Source organism: Scyliorhinus torazame, chromosome 7 (genome assembly GCF_047496885.1).
Source record: "Scyliorhinus torazame isolate Kashiwa2021f chromosome 7, sScyTor2.1, whole genome shotgun sequence".
NCBI lineage: Eukaryota > Metazoa > Chordata > Chondrichthyes > Carcharhiniformes > Scyliorhinidae > Scyliorhinus > Scyliorhinus torazame.
The window spans coordinates 162,588,921-162,602,562 of record NC_092713.1 but is presented as its reverse complement, the minus strand read 5'-3'; the positions used below and the strand labels follow the sequence as shown (position 1 = coordinate 162,602,562).

General features: G+C 45.2%; 1 protein-coding gene across 1 annotated transcript in view; it reads right to left on the bottom strand.

Moving 5' to 3' along the window:
* The window catches only part of LOC140427338 (regulator of G-protein signaling protein-like), a 194,056-nt gene that overhangs the window by 61,211 nt on the left and 119,203 nt on the right, over window positions 1-13,642 (bottom strand). Inside the window, exons 6-7 of the mRNA XM_072512889.1 lie at window positions 6,930-7,031; window positions 3,692-3,853 (exon numbers count right to left, since the gene is read on the bottom strand). Of these exons, the coding sequence (XP_072368990.1) occupies window positions 3,692-3,853; window positions 6,930-7,031 (264 nt within the window). The remainder of the gene's footprint in view (window positions 1-3,691; window positions 3,854-6,929; window positions 7,032-13,642) is intronic.

Below are 13,642 nucleotides of genomic sequence, written 5' to 3'. Positions count from 1 at the left end.
CCTGTGTCTGTTGTTTTTAGTTTTTTTTCAGCCCTGCACTGTGTTGTTTTAGTTTTGTTTTCATCCCTGCCCTGTGTTTGTTGTTTTTAGTTGTTTTCAGTCCTGCCCTGTGTCTGTTGTTTTTAGTTGTGTTTTCAATCCTGCCTTGAGTCTGTAGTTTTTAGTTTTGTTTTCAGCCCTGCCCTGTGTCTGTTGTTTTTAGTTTTGTTTTCAGCCCTGCCCTGTGTCAGATGTTTGTACTTTTGTTTTCAGCCCTGCCCTGTGTCTGTTGTATTTAGTTTTGTTTCCAGACCTGCCCTGTGTCAGTTGTATTTAGTTTTATTTTCAACCCTGCCCTGTGCCTGTTGTTTTTCGTTGAATATTCAACCCTGCCCTGTGTCTGTTGTTTATAGTTTTGTTTTCAGCCCTGCTCTCTGTTTGTTGTTTTTAGTTTTGTTTTCAGCCCTGCTCTGTGTCTGTTGTATTTAGTTTTGTTTCCAGTCCTGCTGTGTCTGTTGTTTTTAGTTTTGTTTTCAGTTCTGCCCTGTGTCGGTTGTTTAAAGTCTTGTTTTCAGCCCTGCTCTGTGTGTTGTTTTTAGTTTTGTTTTCAATCCTGCCCCCTGTCTGTTGTATTTAGTTTTGTTTCCAGTCCTGCCCTGTGTTTGTTGTATTTACTTTTGTTTTCAGCCCTCTCCTGTGTCTGTTGTATTTGGTTTTGTTTCCAGACCTGCCCCGTGTCAGTTGTATTTAGTTTTATTTTCAGCCCTGTCCTGTGTCTGTTGTTTTTAGTTTTGTTTTCACTCCTGCCCGCTGTCTGTTGTATTCAGTTTTGTTTTCAGGCCTGCCCTGTGTCTGTTGTTTTTAGTTTTGTTTTCAGTCCTGCCCTGTGCCTGTTGTTTTTAGTTTTGTTTTCAGCCCTGCTCTGTGTCTGTTGTATTTAGTTTTGTTTCCAGCCCTGCACTGTGTCTGTTGTTTTTTGGCTTGTTTTCAGCCCTGCTCTGTGTTGTTTTAGTTTTGTTTTCATCCCTGCCCTGTGTCTGTTATATTTAGTTTTGTTTTCAGTCCTGCCCTCTGTCTGTTGTTATTAGTTTTGTTTTCAGTCCTGCCCTCTGTCTGTTGTTTTTAGTTGTGTTTTCAGTTCTGACCTGTGTCTGTTGTATTTAGTTTTGTTTTCAGCCCTGCCCTGTGTCTGTTGGTTATAGTTTTGTTTCCAGTCCTGCTCTGCGTCTGCTGTTTTTAGTTTTGTTTTCAGCCCTGCTCTGTGTCTGTTGTTTTTAGTCTTGTTTCTGCCCTGCCCTGTGTCTGTTGTTTTTAGTTTTGTTTTCTGTCCTGCCCTGTGTCTGTTGTATTTAGTTTTGTTTTCAGCCCTGTCTGTTGTCTTTAGTTTTGTTTTCCGTTCTGCCCTGTGTCTGTTGTTTTTAGTTTTTTTTCAGCCCTGCACTGTGTTGTTTTAGTTTTGTTTTCATCCCTGCCCTGTGTTTGTTGTTTTTAGTTGTTTTCAGTCCTGCCCTGTGTCTGTTGTTTTTAGTTGTGTTTTCAATCCTGCCTTGAGTCTGTAGTTTTTAGTTTTGTTTTCAGCCCTGCCCTGTGTCTGTTGTTTTTAGTTTTGTTTTCAGCCCTGCCCTGTGTCAGATGTTTGTACTTTTGTTTTCAGCCCTGCCCTGTGTCTGTTGTATTTAGTTTTGTTTCCAGACCTGCCCTGTGTCAGTTGTATTTAGTTTTATTTTCAACCCTGCCCTGTGCCTGTTGTTTTTCGTTGAATATTCAACCCTGCCCTGTGTCTGTTGTTTATAGTTTTGTTTTCAGCCCTGCTCTCTGTTTGTTGTTTTTAGTTTTGTTTTCAGCCCTGCTCTGTGTCTGTTGTATTTAGTTTTGTTTCCAGTCCTGCTGTGTCTGTTGTTTTTAGTTTTGTTTTCAGTTCTGCCCTGTGTCGGTTGTTTAAAGTCTTGTTTTCAGCCCTGCTCTGTGTGTTGTTTTTAGTTTTGTTTTCAATCCTGCCCCCTGTCTGTTGTATTTAGTTTTGTTTCCAGTCCTGCCCTGTGTTTGTTGTATTTACTTTTGTTTTCAGCCCTCTCCTGTGTCTGTTGTATTTGGTTTTGTTTCCAGACCTGCCCCGTGTCAGTTGTATTTAGTTTTATTTTCAGCCCTGTCCTGTGTCTGTTGTTTTTAGTTTTGTTTTCACTCCTGCCCGCTGTCTGTTGTATTCAGTTTTGTTTTCAGGCCTGCCCTGTGTCTGTTGTTTTTAGTTTTGTTTTCAGTCCTGCCCTGTGCCTGTTGTTTTTAGTTTTGTTTTCAGCCCTGCTCTGTGTCTGTTGTATTTAGTTTTGTTTCCAGCCCTGCACTGTGTCTGTTGTTTTTTGGCTTGTTTTCAGCCCTGCTCTGTGTTGTTTTAGTTTTGTTTTCATCCCTGCCCTGTGTCTGTTATATTTAGTTTTGTTTTCAGTCCTGCCCTCTGTCTGTTGTTATTAGTTTTGTTTTCAGTCCTGCCCTCTGTCTGTTGTTTTTAGTTGTGTTTTCAGTTCTGACCTGTGTCTGTTGTATTTAGTTTTGTTTTCAGCCCTGCCCTGTGTCTGTTGGTTATAGTTTTGTTTCCAGTCCTGCTCTGCGTCTGCTGTTTTTAGTTTTGTTTTCAGCCCTGCTCTGTGTCTGTTGTTTTTAATCTTGTTTTCAGTCCTGTTCTGTATGTTGTTTTTAGTTTTGCTTCCAGTCCTGCCCTCTGTCTGTTGTATTTAGTTTTGATTGCAGTCCTGCTGTGTCGGTTGTTTTTAATTTTGTTTCCAGTCCTGCTCTGTGCCTGTTGTTTTTAGTTTTGTTTCCAGTCCTGCTGTGTCTGTTGTTTTTACTTTTGTTTTATGCCTTGCTCTGTGTCTGTTGTTTTTAGTTTTGCTTCCAGTCCTGCTGAGTCTGTTGTTTTTAGTTTTGCTTCCAGTCCTGCCCTGTGTCTGTTCTTTTTAGTTGTGCTTTCAGTCCTGCCCTGTGTCTGTTCTTTTTAGTTGTGCTTTCAGTCCTGACCTGTGTCTGTTCTACTTAGTTTTGTTTTCAGCCCTGCCCAGTGTCTGTTGTTTATAGTTTTGTTTCCAGTCCTGCCCTGTGTCTGTTGTTTATAGTTTTGTTTCGTCCTGCCCTGTGTCTGTTGTTTATAGTTTTGTTTCCAGTCCTGCCCTGTGTCTGTTGTACTTAGTTTTGTTATCAGCCCTGCCCTGTGTCTGTTGTATTCTTTTTTTTTCAGCCCTGTCTGTGTCTGTTGTTTATATTTTCCCTTTTAGAGTTCTGCTCTGTGTTCTGACGAAAAGAGGTGTGTGTTTCAGACTGATGTCTGAAAGCTTCTCTCCCAAGGACATTGTGAATAAATCTGTAAACCATGAAATGTTAACTGTATTAATAAGTGGCATTTGTCCTGTTTGTGTGGATTTTGCTTCATCAACAGTTTAGAAGTTGATGGGTAAGTCAGCTCAAAGACCTTTCTTTATTCTTTTGTAAGAACTATTAAAGAAACTGCTAATTGAAAAGTTTTTTTTCCTTGGGTGTTAATGGAGTTAATCCTGTGTTAATAATAAAGTTTGTTTTAATATAAAAGATCCCTAGTTGTCAGTGAAATCACTCCTCAAGCAAAGTATCGTTTCTTCACAATTTACAAATTGAAAAACTGTTGGGGTCTCATCCGGTTTCATAATATACATCAGGTTTTCGTCCGGGTCTCATAACAGCTTACCGATAAAACCGCTGCATGTGGCCATTACGACAGAGCCGTCCTGCAGGTGAATGGCCTGTATCATTCGGAGCTGAGTAAAGTACTGATCTCTCTGATCAACATTGGTTTCATCCAACTTTAGCATCCTCGCCATTCTCACCCAAAACTCAACTAACTCCGCACCTAGACAACACACAACAATCAGTTATCACGGTAACTGCACAAAGTTCTGTTCAGCATAAAGTCTAGACTTAGAAGCTTATTGGAGTTGGTGTAACATATAATAGCAGGATGGGGGAATTGGTTAACAGACTGGAAGCAGAGAGCATGGATAAAGTTTTCAAGTTTCCAGGTTGTGGCTAGTGGCATGTGGCATCATCGGTTTAGCATCAGTATTGATGCCCAGGACAAAGAGACAGAATGATGAATCCAGGTTTGCTGATGATACAAAACTAGATGGTTTGGAATCTGTGGGGAGGATATCAAGAGGCTGTTAAAATACGTGAGTGGGTTGCAAGGTGGTAGATGAAGTGTAACGAGGGGTAAGTGTCGGATTTTTCATATTTGTAATAAGAATAGAAAAGCAGGGGGCGGGATTCTCCGATGCCACGCCGGGTCGGAGAATCGCCGGGGGGGCGGCGTTAATCCCGCCCCCGCTGGCTGCCGAATTCTCCGGCGCCGGGGATTTGGTGGGGGTGGGAATTGCGCCGAGCCAGTCGGCGGCCGCTAGCAGCGGCCCCCCCGGTGATTCTCCGGCCCGCGATGGGCCGAGTGGCCGCCCATTTTAGGCCAGTCCTGCCGGCGTAAATTACAACAGGTACTTACCAGGGGGACCTGGCTGCGCGGGCGACCTCCAGGGTCCTCGGTGGGGCGCGGGGAGATCTGGCCCTGGAGGTGCCCCCACGGTGGCCTGGCCCGCAATCGGCGATCCGCGGATGGGCCTGTGCTGTGGGGGCACTCTATTCTTCCGCGACGCGGAGATAAACCCCCCTGCGCATGCGCTGGGATGATGCCAGCACGCGCTGCCGCTCCCACGCATGCGGCAACTCACGCCGGACGGCGGAGGCCCTTCGGCGCCGCTTGGCATGGCGCCAAGCCCCTTCCGAGCCGGCCAGCAAGGCGCAAACCACTCCGGCGCCGGACTAGCCCCTGAAGGTGCAGAGGATTCTGCACCTTCGGGGCGGCCCGATGCCGGAGTGGTTCCCGCCACTCCTTCCCGCCGGAGTTGCCGCCCCACCGATTCCCGCATAATCCCGCCCAGGATGATTTTCAAAAGGTGTGAAATCTGTAAATATTGATGTTCAGAGAGACCTGGCTGTACTAATAGATGGAACACAGAAATGTAGCATGCAGATACAGCAAACAATTGAGAAGGCTTGTTGGCCTTTATTGGAGTACAGGAATAAGGAATTCTTGCTACAGTTGTACAGAGTTTTCATTGGTCCATATCTGAAATACTGTGCGAATAAATATTGGGGAGGATTCTCCAGCCTCCCAGCCATGTATTTCCCAGCGGTGCGCCATTCTCTGTCAATAGGGGTTACCATTGAAGCCACCCAATGCTGCGGGTAAACTTACGGGCGGTGTGATGTTCTCTGTTGTGTCCATCAGGATGTCTTGAGAACGTGGTGTAGCATAATGAACATCAAGCTATGTTACTGAACAAAGCTAATTTATTTACACGACTTAAATAAGATTCGAACAAGTCACAAGGTAGAGGTTATGAAATTAAACTATACGATATCTCTAATTACAGAATTCTGCACTATGTGACTAATCAATCTCACGCCTAAACACCTTCTCCCAGAATCCCAGGAGTCACATAGGGCTGGATTCTCTGCAGCCCCGCGCTGAAATCGTGTTTGGCGCGAGGATGGAGAATCAACGTTGACGCGATAATCAGGCCTGGGGTCGCTCCCACGATTCTCCGGTCCCCGGAGAATTACGCGGTGCTATTGGGGGGCCACAGCCAGAGGCCCTCCCAGCAATACTCCGGTCCCGATCGGCCGAATTCCCGATGGCGTGGTTCTAACCACGTCTGGCCGGTCGGGACTCAGTCCATGGCTGCCCTGGTGGGGGGGCGGGGGATCGAGTACCGGGGTGGGGGGGGCCTTATGGGCGGCCAGGGCATCAATCGGGCATGTTAGATGGAGCAGCACAGGGCAGATTGTTGGGACATTGTTTGTTGTCCCAGGACCGTCGGCTGAGTCCGCCATTACGTTCGGCTCTGCCACTGCAGGCCGCCGCCATGCGCAGACTCGAAACCGGATGTGCGGGGGCCCGTATCCGCAGCCAAAGCTGCGAGAAGCACTCCGGGGCCCTGCCAGTCCCCTGCATGTAAGTGAATAGTTCTTAATTTTATTAAGGAAAGTCTGGCATGAAACGCCCTCGTTTTTACGCCTGCGTGGGGACAGCCCCATTTTTGGAGAATCCAGCCCATGATATTTATATGACTGCTCCTTATCGTCATCTGGTGTTGAGAAGTATTAGCATCATATTGTTAACCCTTTTTATACCTTACAATATACATATTGTTCCAGGCGGGGGTGCAATGCCGGCGGGACCAGAGAATCCCACTGCCAGCGAACCGTCGGAGAATTCCAGCCTTGATCTCCACATTTGGGGAACGATATATTTGCATTGGAGAGAGGACAGCGAACGTCCACTCGTCAATTCCTGGGATGGAAGGATTGTTCTGTGATGAGAGGCTGAGTAAATTGGGTTTATATTGTCTGGAGGTTAGAAGTATGATACACATTCTCACTGAAACACAAAATTCTGAAGGGGTTTTCATTGGGTTGACACTGACATATGGTCGGGGAATCTAAAACACGGGGTCACAGTCTCAGGTAAGGGGCCGATCATTTAGGACTGAGATGAGGAGAAATTTATTCACTCAAAGGGTTGTGAATCTTTGGAATTCTCGACTCCCGAGAAATCTGGATGCTCCATTGTTGAACATATTCCAGGCTGGGATTGACAGATTTTTGGTGTCTCGGGGATTTCAGGGATACGGAGAGTGGGCGGGAAAATGGAGTTGAAGCCCAAGATCAGTCATGATCGTTTTGAATGGTGGTGCAGGTTTGATGGGCCGAATGGTTTACTCCTCCTATTTCTTATGTTTTTATATGGGATTAGATGGTGCACATAGTCTGGGTATACGTGCAATAATAGTCAGTGCAGTCTGCACTTCAATTCAATTCTGCCGAATCTGGGGAGCTGGCACCATATTATTAAGCTTTCCCACGATTTCACCTACCGTGTGTTCCAGCGAGAAACGATCGGAAGTTTTTCATTCCCCTCACACTCCCGAGGCATCTCCTCAGCACCCATCTGTCAGGCGGCATCACCTTGTGTGCCCCTTGTAAGGGAACAAAATGGGAAGAGAAGGATTTAGGGACAGAAGGCAAGCCCAGTGAACCTCTTTGATCAACAAGCCCACAACCTACCACTTGCCGTATGACAAGTCTCGATGTTGATGTTGCTGATATTACTGAAACAACCCCTCTGTTCATCCATCTAACATTCCTCAATTTGGTTACTTTGGTTACAGATGAACCAGTTAACTCTAAATAGAGGAAGGTCAAAGTGTATGGATTCAGTATTTACAGGATTGTAGGTATTAACCCACCTGTTTCACCAAAATTGCCCCTTAGTGTCCAAAGATGTGTAGGTTAGGTGGGGTTGCGGGGATAGGTTAAGGGAGAGGGCCTAGATGGGGTGCTCTTCAGAGGGTCAGTGCAGACTTGATGGGCCGAATGCACGGTAGAGGGATTCTATGGATCGTCTCTGGTTCTACTAGACAGAAATTCCATCCATTTTATCATTTACCGTCCTGGCAATCATGATACAATCAGAATGGAGTCATTGATTACAAATGACAATCAATCCCTATCAATTCAACTACAATAGACACAAGGTGACCAAAACCCGTAACGTTCCACTGTTTTGGGAAGCCTGGATCCAAAGTCACCTCTTTCTCTCCAGCACTGACCACGTCATGCATGTCTCAAATCTCTCAAGTACCCCATCGAAAGTGCTATTTTCTGAAAATGAATCATTCTAATAGGTGTTTGAATGAATCAGTACTAATTGCCTCATCCATCTCCCCAAGGGATTTTGTTACATCGATTCACACTGTTGCGATCTCCGTGGAGACCAACAAACCCCAACTAAAAGAAAATGGACAAGATTTTGCTTCTTCTAACTTTTACACAAACAATGAAAAGCAAAATCAACATAAATTGAACATGAATTCAAAATTAATACATTGCGGTAAATGTGAATGATAAACAATTGTCGTAAAACCCCAATTGCTTCACCAATGTCACTTTATGAAAGGAAATCTGCTGTCCTTCCCTGGTTTGGCCTACATGAGATTCCAGGCCCACACCAATGTGGTTGATTCTTAATGCCCTCCTGCAATGGCCTCAGTTCAAGAACAATTAGGGATGGGCAGCAAACGCTGTCCTTGCCAGCAATGCCCACCTCCCATGAAATAATTTTTAAAATTACGCATTAATAGTGGATACAACAAAGATAGTTCTCACTGCTTTGGTGGGCAATCCCCTTGGCATATACGGCAGCAATTCCATTCACAAAGTCCTTCAAAGCTCTGAAGTCCTTCCAGAAGAATTCCAGCTCCTTTTCCTTGAGGCTTTAGCCAGCAATTCAACAAACATAGAACAAAGAAAATTACAGCACAGGAACAGGCCCTTCGGCCCTCCAAGCCCGTGCCGACCATGCTGCCCGTCTAAACTAAAACCTTCTACACTTCCTGGGTCCGTATCCCTCTATTCCCATCCTATTCATGTATTTGTCAAGATGCCCCTTAAATGTCACTATCGTCCCTGCTTCCACCACCTCCTCCGGCAGCGAGTTCCAGGCACCCACTACCCTCTGTGTAAAAAAACTTGCCTCGTACATTTCCTCTAAATCTTGCCCTTCGCACCTTAAACCTATGCCCCCTAGTAATTGACCCCTCTACCCTGGGGAAAAACCTCTGACTATCCACTCTGTCTATGCCCCTCATAATTTTGTAGACCTCTATCAGGTCGCCCCCCCCCCCAACCTCCGTCGTTCCAGTGAGAACAAACCGAGTTTATTCAACCGCTCCTCATAGCTAATGCCCTTCATACCAGGCAACATCCTGGTAAATCTCTTCTGCACCCTCTCTAAAGCCTCCACACCCTTCCAGTAGTGTAGCGACCAGAATTGAACACTATGCTCCAAGTGTGGCCTAACTAAGGTTCTATACAGCTGCAACATGACTTGCCAATTCGTATACTCAATGCCCCGGCCAATGAAGGCAAGCATGCCATATGCCTTCTTGACTACCTTCTCCACCTGTGTTGCCCCTTTCAGTGACCTGTGGACCTGTACACCTAGATCTCTCTGACTTTCAATACTCTTGAGGGTTCTACCATTCACTGTATATTCCCTACCTGCATTAGATCTTCCAAAATGCATTACCTCACATTTGTCCAGATTAAACTCCATCTGCCATCTCTCCGCCCAAGTCTCCAAACAATCTAAATCCTGCTGTATCCTCTGACAGTCCACATCGCTATCTGCAATTCCACCTACCTTTGTGTCGTCTGCAAACTTACTAATCAGACCAGTTACATTTTCCTCCAAATCATTTATATATACTACAAAGAGCAAAGGGCCCAGCACTGATCCCTGTGGAACACCACTGGTCACAGCCCTCCAATTAGAAAAGCATCCTTCCATTGCTACTCTCTGCCTTCTATGACCTAGCCAGTTCTGTACCCACCTTGCCAGCTCATCCCTGATCCCGTGTGACTTCACCTTTCGTACTAGTCTACCATGAGGGACTTTGTCAAAGGCCTTACTGAAGTCCATATAGACAACATCCACTGCCCTACCTGCATCAATCATCTTTGTGACCTCTTCGAAAAACTCTATCAAATTTGTGAGACACGACCTCCCCTTCACAAATCCATGCTGCCTCTCACTAATACGTCCATTTGCTTCCAAATGGGAGTAGATCCTGTCTCGAAGAATTCTCTCCAGTAATTTCCCAACCACTGACGTAAGGCTCACCGGTCTGTAGTTCCTTGGATTATCCTTGCTACCTTTCTTAAACAAAGGAACAACATTGGCTATTCTCCAGGCCTCCGGGACATCACCTGAAGACAGTGAGGATCCAAAGATTTCTGTCAAGGCCTCAGCAATTTCCTCTCTCGCCTCCTTCAGTATTCTGGGGTAGATCCCATCCAGCCCTGGGGACTTATCTACCTTAATATTTTTCAAGACTCCCAACACCTCATCTTTTTGGATCTCAATGTGACCCAGGCTCTCTACACAGCCTTCTCCAGACTCAACATCCACCAATTCCTTCTCTTTGGTGAATACTGATGCAAAGTATTCATTTAGTACCTCGTGCATTTCCTCTGGCTTCACACATAGATTCCCTTGCCTATCCTTCAGTGGGCCAACCCTTTCCCTGGCTACCCTCTTGCTTTTTATGTATGTGTAAAAAGCCTTGGGATTTTCCTTAACACTATTTGCCAATGACTTTTCATGACCTCTTCTAGCCCTCCTGACTCCTTGGTTAAGTTCCTTCCTACTTCCCTTATATTCCACACAGGTTTCATCTGTTCACAGCCTTCTAGCCCTGACAAATGACTCCTTTTTCGTTTTGACGAGGCCTACAATATCTCTCGTTATCCAAGGTTCCCGAAATTTGCCGTATTTATCCTTCTTCTGCACAGGAACATGCCGGTCCTGAATTCCTTTCAACTGACATTTGAACGTCTCCCACATGTCAGATGTTGATTTACCCTCAAAAATCCTCCCCCAATCTAGGTCCTTCAGTTCCCACCTACTATTGTTATAATTAGCCTTCCCCCAATTTAGCACATTCACCCTAAGACCACTCTTATCCTTGTCCACCAGCACTTTAAAACTTACTGAATTGTGGTCACTGTTCCCGAAATGCTGCCCTACTGAAACTTCTACCACCTGGCCGGGCTCATTCCTCAATACCAGGTCCAGTACAGCCCCTTCCCTAGTTGGACTGTCTACATATTGTTTTAAGAAGCCCTCCGAGATGCTCCTTACAAACTCTGCCCCGTCCAGGCCCCTAGCACTAAGTGAGTCCCAGTCAATATTGGGGAAGTTGAAGTCTCCCATCACAACAACCTTGTTGTTTTTACCCGTTTCCAAAATCTGTCTACCTATCTGCTCCTCTATCTCCCACTGGCTGTTGGGAGGCCTGTAGTATACGCCCTCGTCTTACTGCAGCTTTACTCTGTTCCTCAGGCATGGTCTTCAACAGAAGTCACATGTTTCAGGATCCCTCTCAGCTCTGCTCCTGGATCTCGCTTTTGTGGTCCACTTTTCCCATCTGGCCACCACACCTTTCCCTCAGTGTATTTGAACTTCTCCCTCTATGTGTTCCCTCCCGCCCCCGCCAACCCCCCAAACCCGCCCCCGAAATCCTTGGAAGGTTTATAAAATTTCCCAAATCTTCTGGACAATCACTAATCTTCACAGCATTGAGCATCTTTTTTTCACTTTGATGCCATCCTTAACTTCCTTTTGCACAAAGCTATATTTTGTGAGAGATAAACTTGATGAGAAGGAGGCACTATCCATGGCTACCAACGAACAGGGGAGGATGGGAGATTAAATATATTCAAGGCTGAGTTGGAAAGACATTTGTCAGGGTCCTTCCTGTTTGTTCCTGCTTATTCCCTGTTTATTCCCTTATTCCGCCTTACTTTTCTCTTTGCTGTTACATTTTTGCTCCATCGATGTTCCATGGACCGGTGACTTTCAGGCAAAGCAGCCTGTAAGCAGCCTGTACTTTTAATTCAAACAGAAGGATCCAGAAATCTGTGCTGATTTAAATTGGTGATTGCAGGCGGACCGGCACCAATGACTGAGACTGGCCAGCATCAGTGATGATTCAGTTTAATTGATTTGGTTAGTGGCTAATAAATTGGGCCAAAGGGTTGTGCTCTGCCCGGTAACAGGTGGTGATTGGGTGCAATCCTACTGGAATGTTTCAGAGATTCAAGGGTTTAGCTTTGGTTTCAGTTTGAAACCAGAAAAGGCAGAGGCCTGGAAATAAACCACAAGCTGAAAGCAAAGTTTGCTGTGAAGCCAAGGGGCATGCGTCTCGAGGAAAAGCTTTGAGTAATATATTTATAATGTATTACTCCCCCCCTCCCCCCTCCTCCTCAAAGAAGACCATTACCATCTGTAAACCAGAGACTAAACTATGAGCATGATGTGAGGAAAGTGTCCTGAAAAACCGCCATTGGAAACAAAGACTCTTATCTTTTAACCTTCATCCTTATTATTTCACCCCCCAATTTCCCCCCTCCCCCACTTTTCCCAATTGTTTACCCTTCTCCAGTGATGATTGCAGAGTATATTGGGGCTCAGTCCCACAGGCCTCAACAGCCCACCAGTACCTCACTTGAAGTAGGCATTTCTCGTGTATTAGTTTGTCCATTTGTGTGCGTGGGGACTGGATTCGCACAGGGCTAAATGGCTGGCTTTTAAAGCAGACCAAGGCAGGCCAGCAGCACGGTTCAATTCCCGTACTAGCCTCCCCGAACAGGCGCCGGAATGTGGCGACTAGGGGCTTTTCACAGTAACTTCATTTGAAGCCTACTTGTGACAACAAGCGATTTTCAGTTTCACTAGAGGATGGGACAGTAAAAGTGGTAGGTTAGCTTGTTGTTATCCAGTTGTATTTATTGCCTATTTCATCATTACCTTTGTTGCAAATAAACAGCAATTGTGTTTCAATTACAAACCTGCTGACTATAATTATCTGATGAAGGAGCTGCACTCCAAAAGCTAGTGATTCCAAACAAACCTGTTGGGATTTAACCTGGTGTTGAAAGACTTCTTACTGTGCCCACCCCAGTCCAATGCCGGTATATCCACATCATGACTATAATTATTGGGCAGCCAATTTTTATAAGAATTATTGGTTAATTCACTTGTGTTTTGACTCCGGGATGAGTGGGGCTGAAATTGACCGCGCACTTGCCCAGGGTGTCGTAACATAATTCGGGGGCTTGTGCGGGATATTTGGGACAGTAGACAGCGAATTTGGGTTACAGTATTAATAATAGAGATACCAGATTTGCAGTGGTAACACAATGGTTCTGGAAGCTGCTGAGAGTTGTCTTGAGGTGGAAGACTTATCTCTGGTTTATTTAAAAGAGATTTGAAAAGACAAGCTAGTCGAATTGGTAGGTGAATTAGAAATAGATGCACTGGCTTGAGCTAAGAGGGTGGAGATAATTGAAGCGATTGCTCATCATTTAAATTTGAAATAAATGCAAGAAACACAACCTCAGACATGGCAACAATCAGAATTGGCTAAAATCCAGGTACAAATGAAACTATTGAAAAAGCAGCAAAAAGACAAAGAAATGGAGATGTAGCAAAGAAAAATGGAGTGGAAGCACAAGGAAAAGGAAAGAGAAAAAGAAATGGAGATGGAAATGAGGAAGTTGGAAATAAAGAGGGAGGAAAAGGCAAAAGAGAGGGAGTTCCCGATGTACACACCGGAAATTATTGGGAAGCTGACAGAAAATAGGAGAGAGTTTAGTCCAAGACGGAAACCAGTGGCAATGTATTTTTAAAATAAATTTAGAATACCCAATTATTATTTTTCCAATTAAGAGGCAATTTAGCATGTCCAATCCACCTACCCTGCACATATTTTGTGTTGTGGGGGTGAAACCAACACAGACACGGGGAGAATGTGCAAACTCCACACGGACAGTGACCCAGGGCCGGTATTCGAACCCGGGTCCTCAGTGCTGTAGTCTCAGTGCTACCCACTGCGCCACCGTGCTGCCATACCCAGTGGCAATATGTTTAAATTTATACAGGCCCTCCAAGAATTCAATGAAAAGAAGGTGAAACCTTTTTAGGGCTTTTGAGTAAATAGCACCCAAATGGAGTGCAAGAGAAACA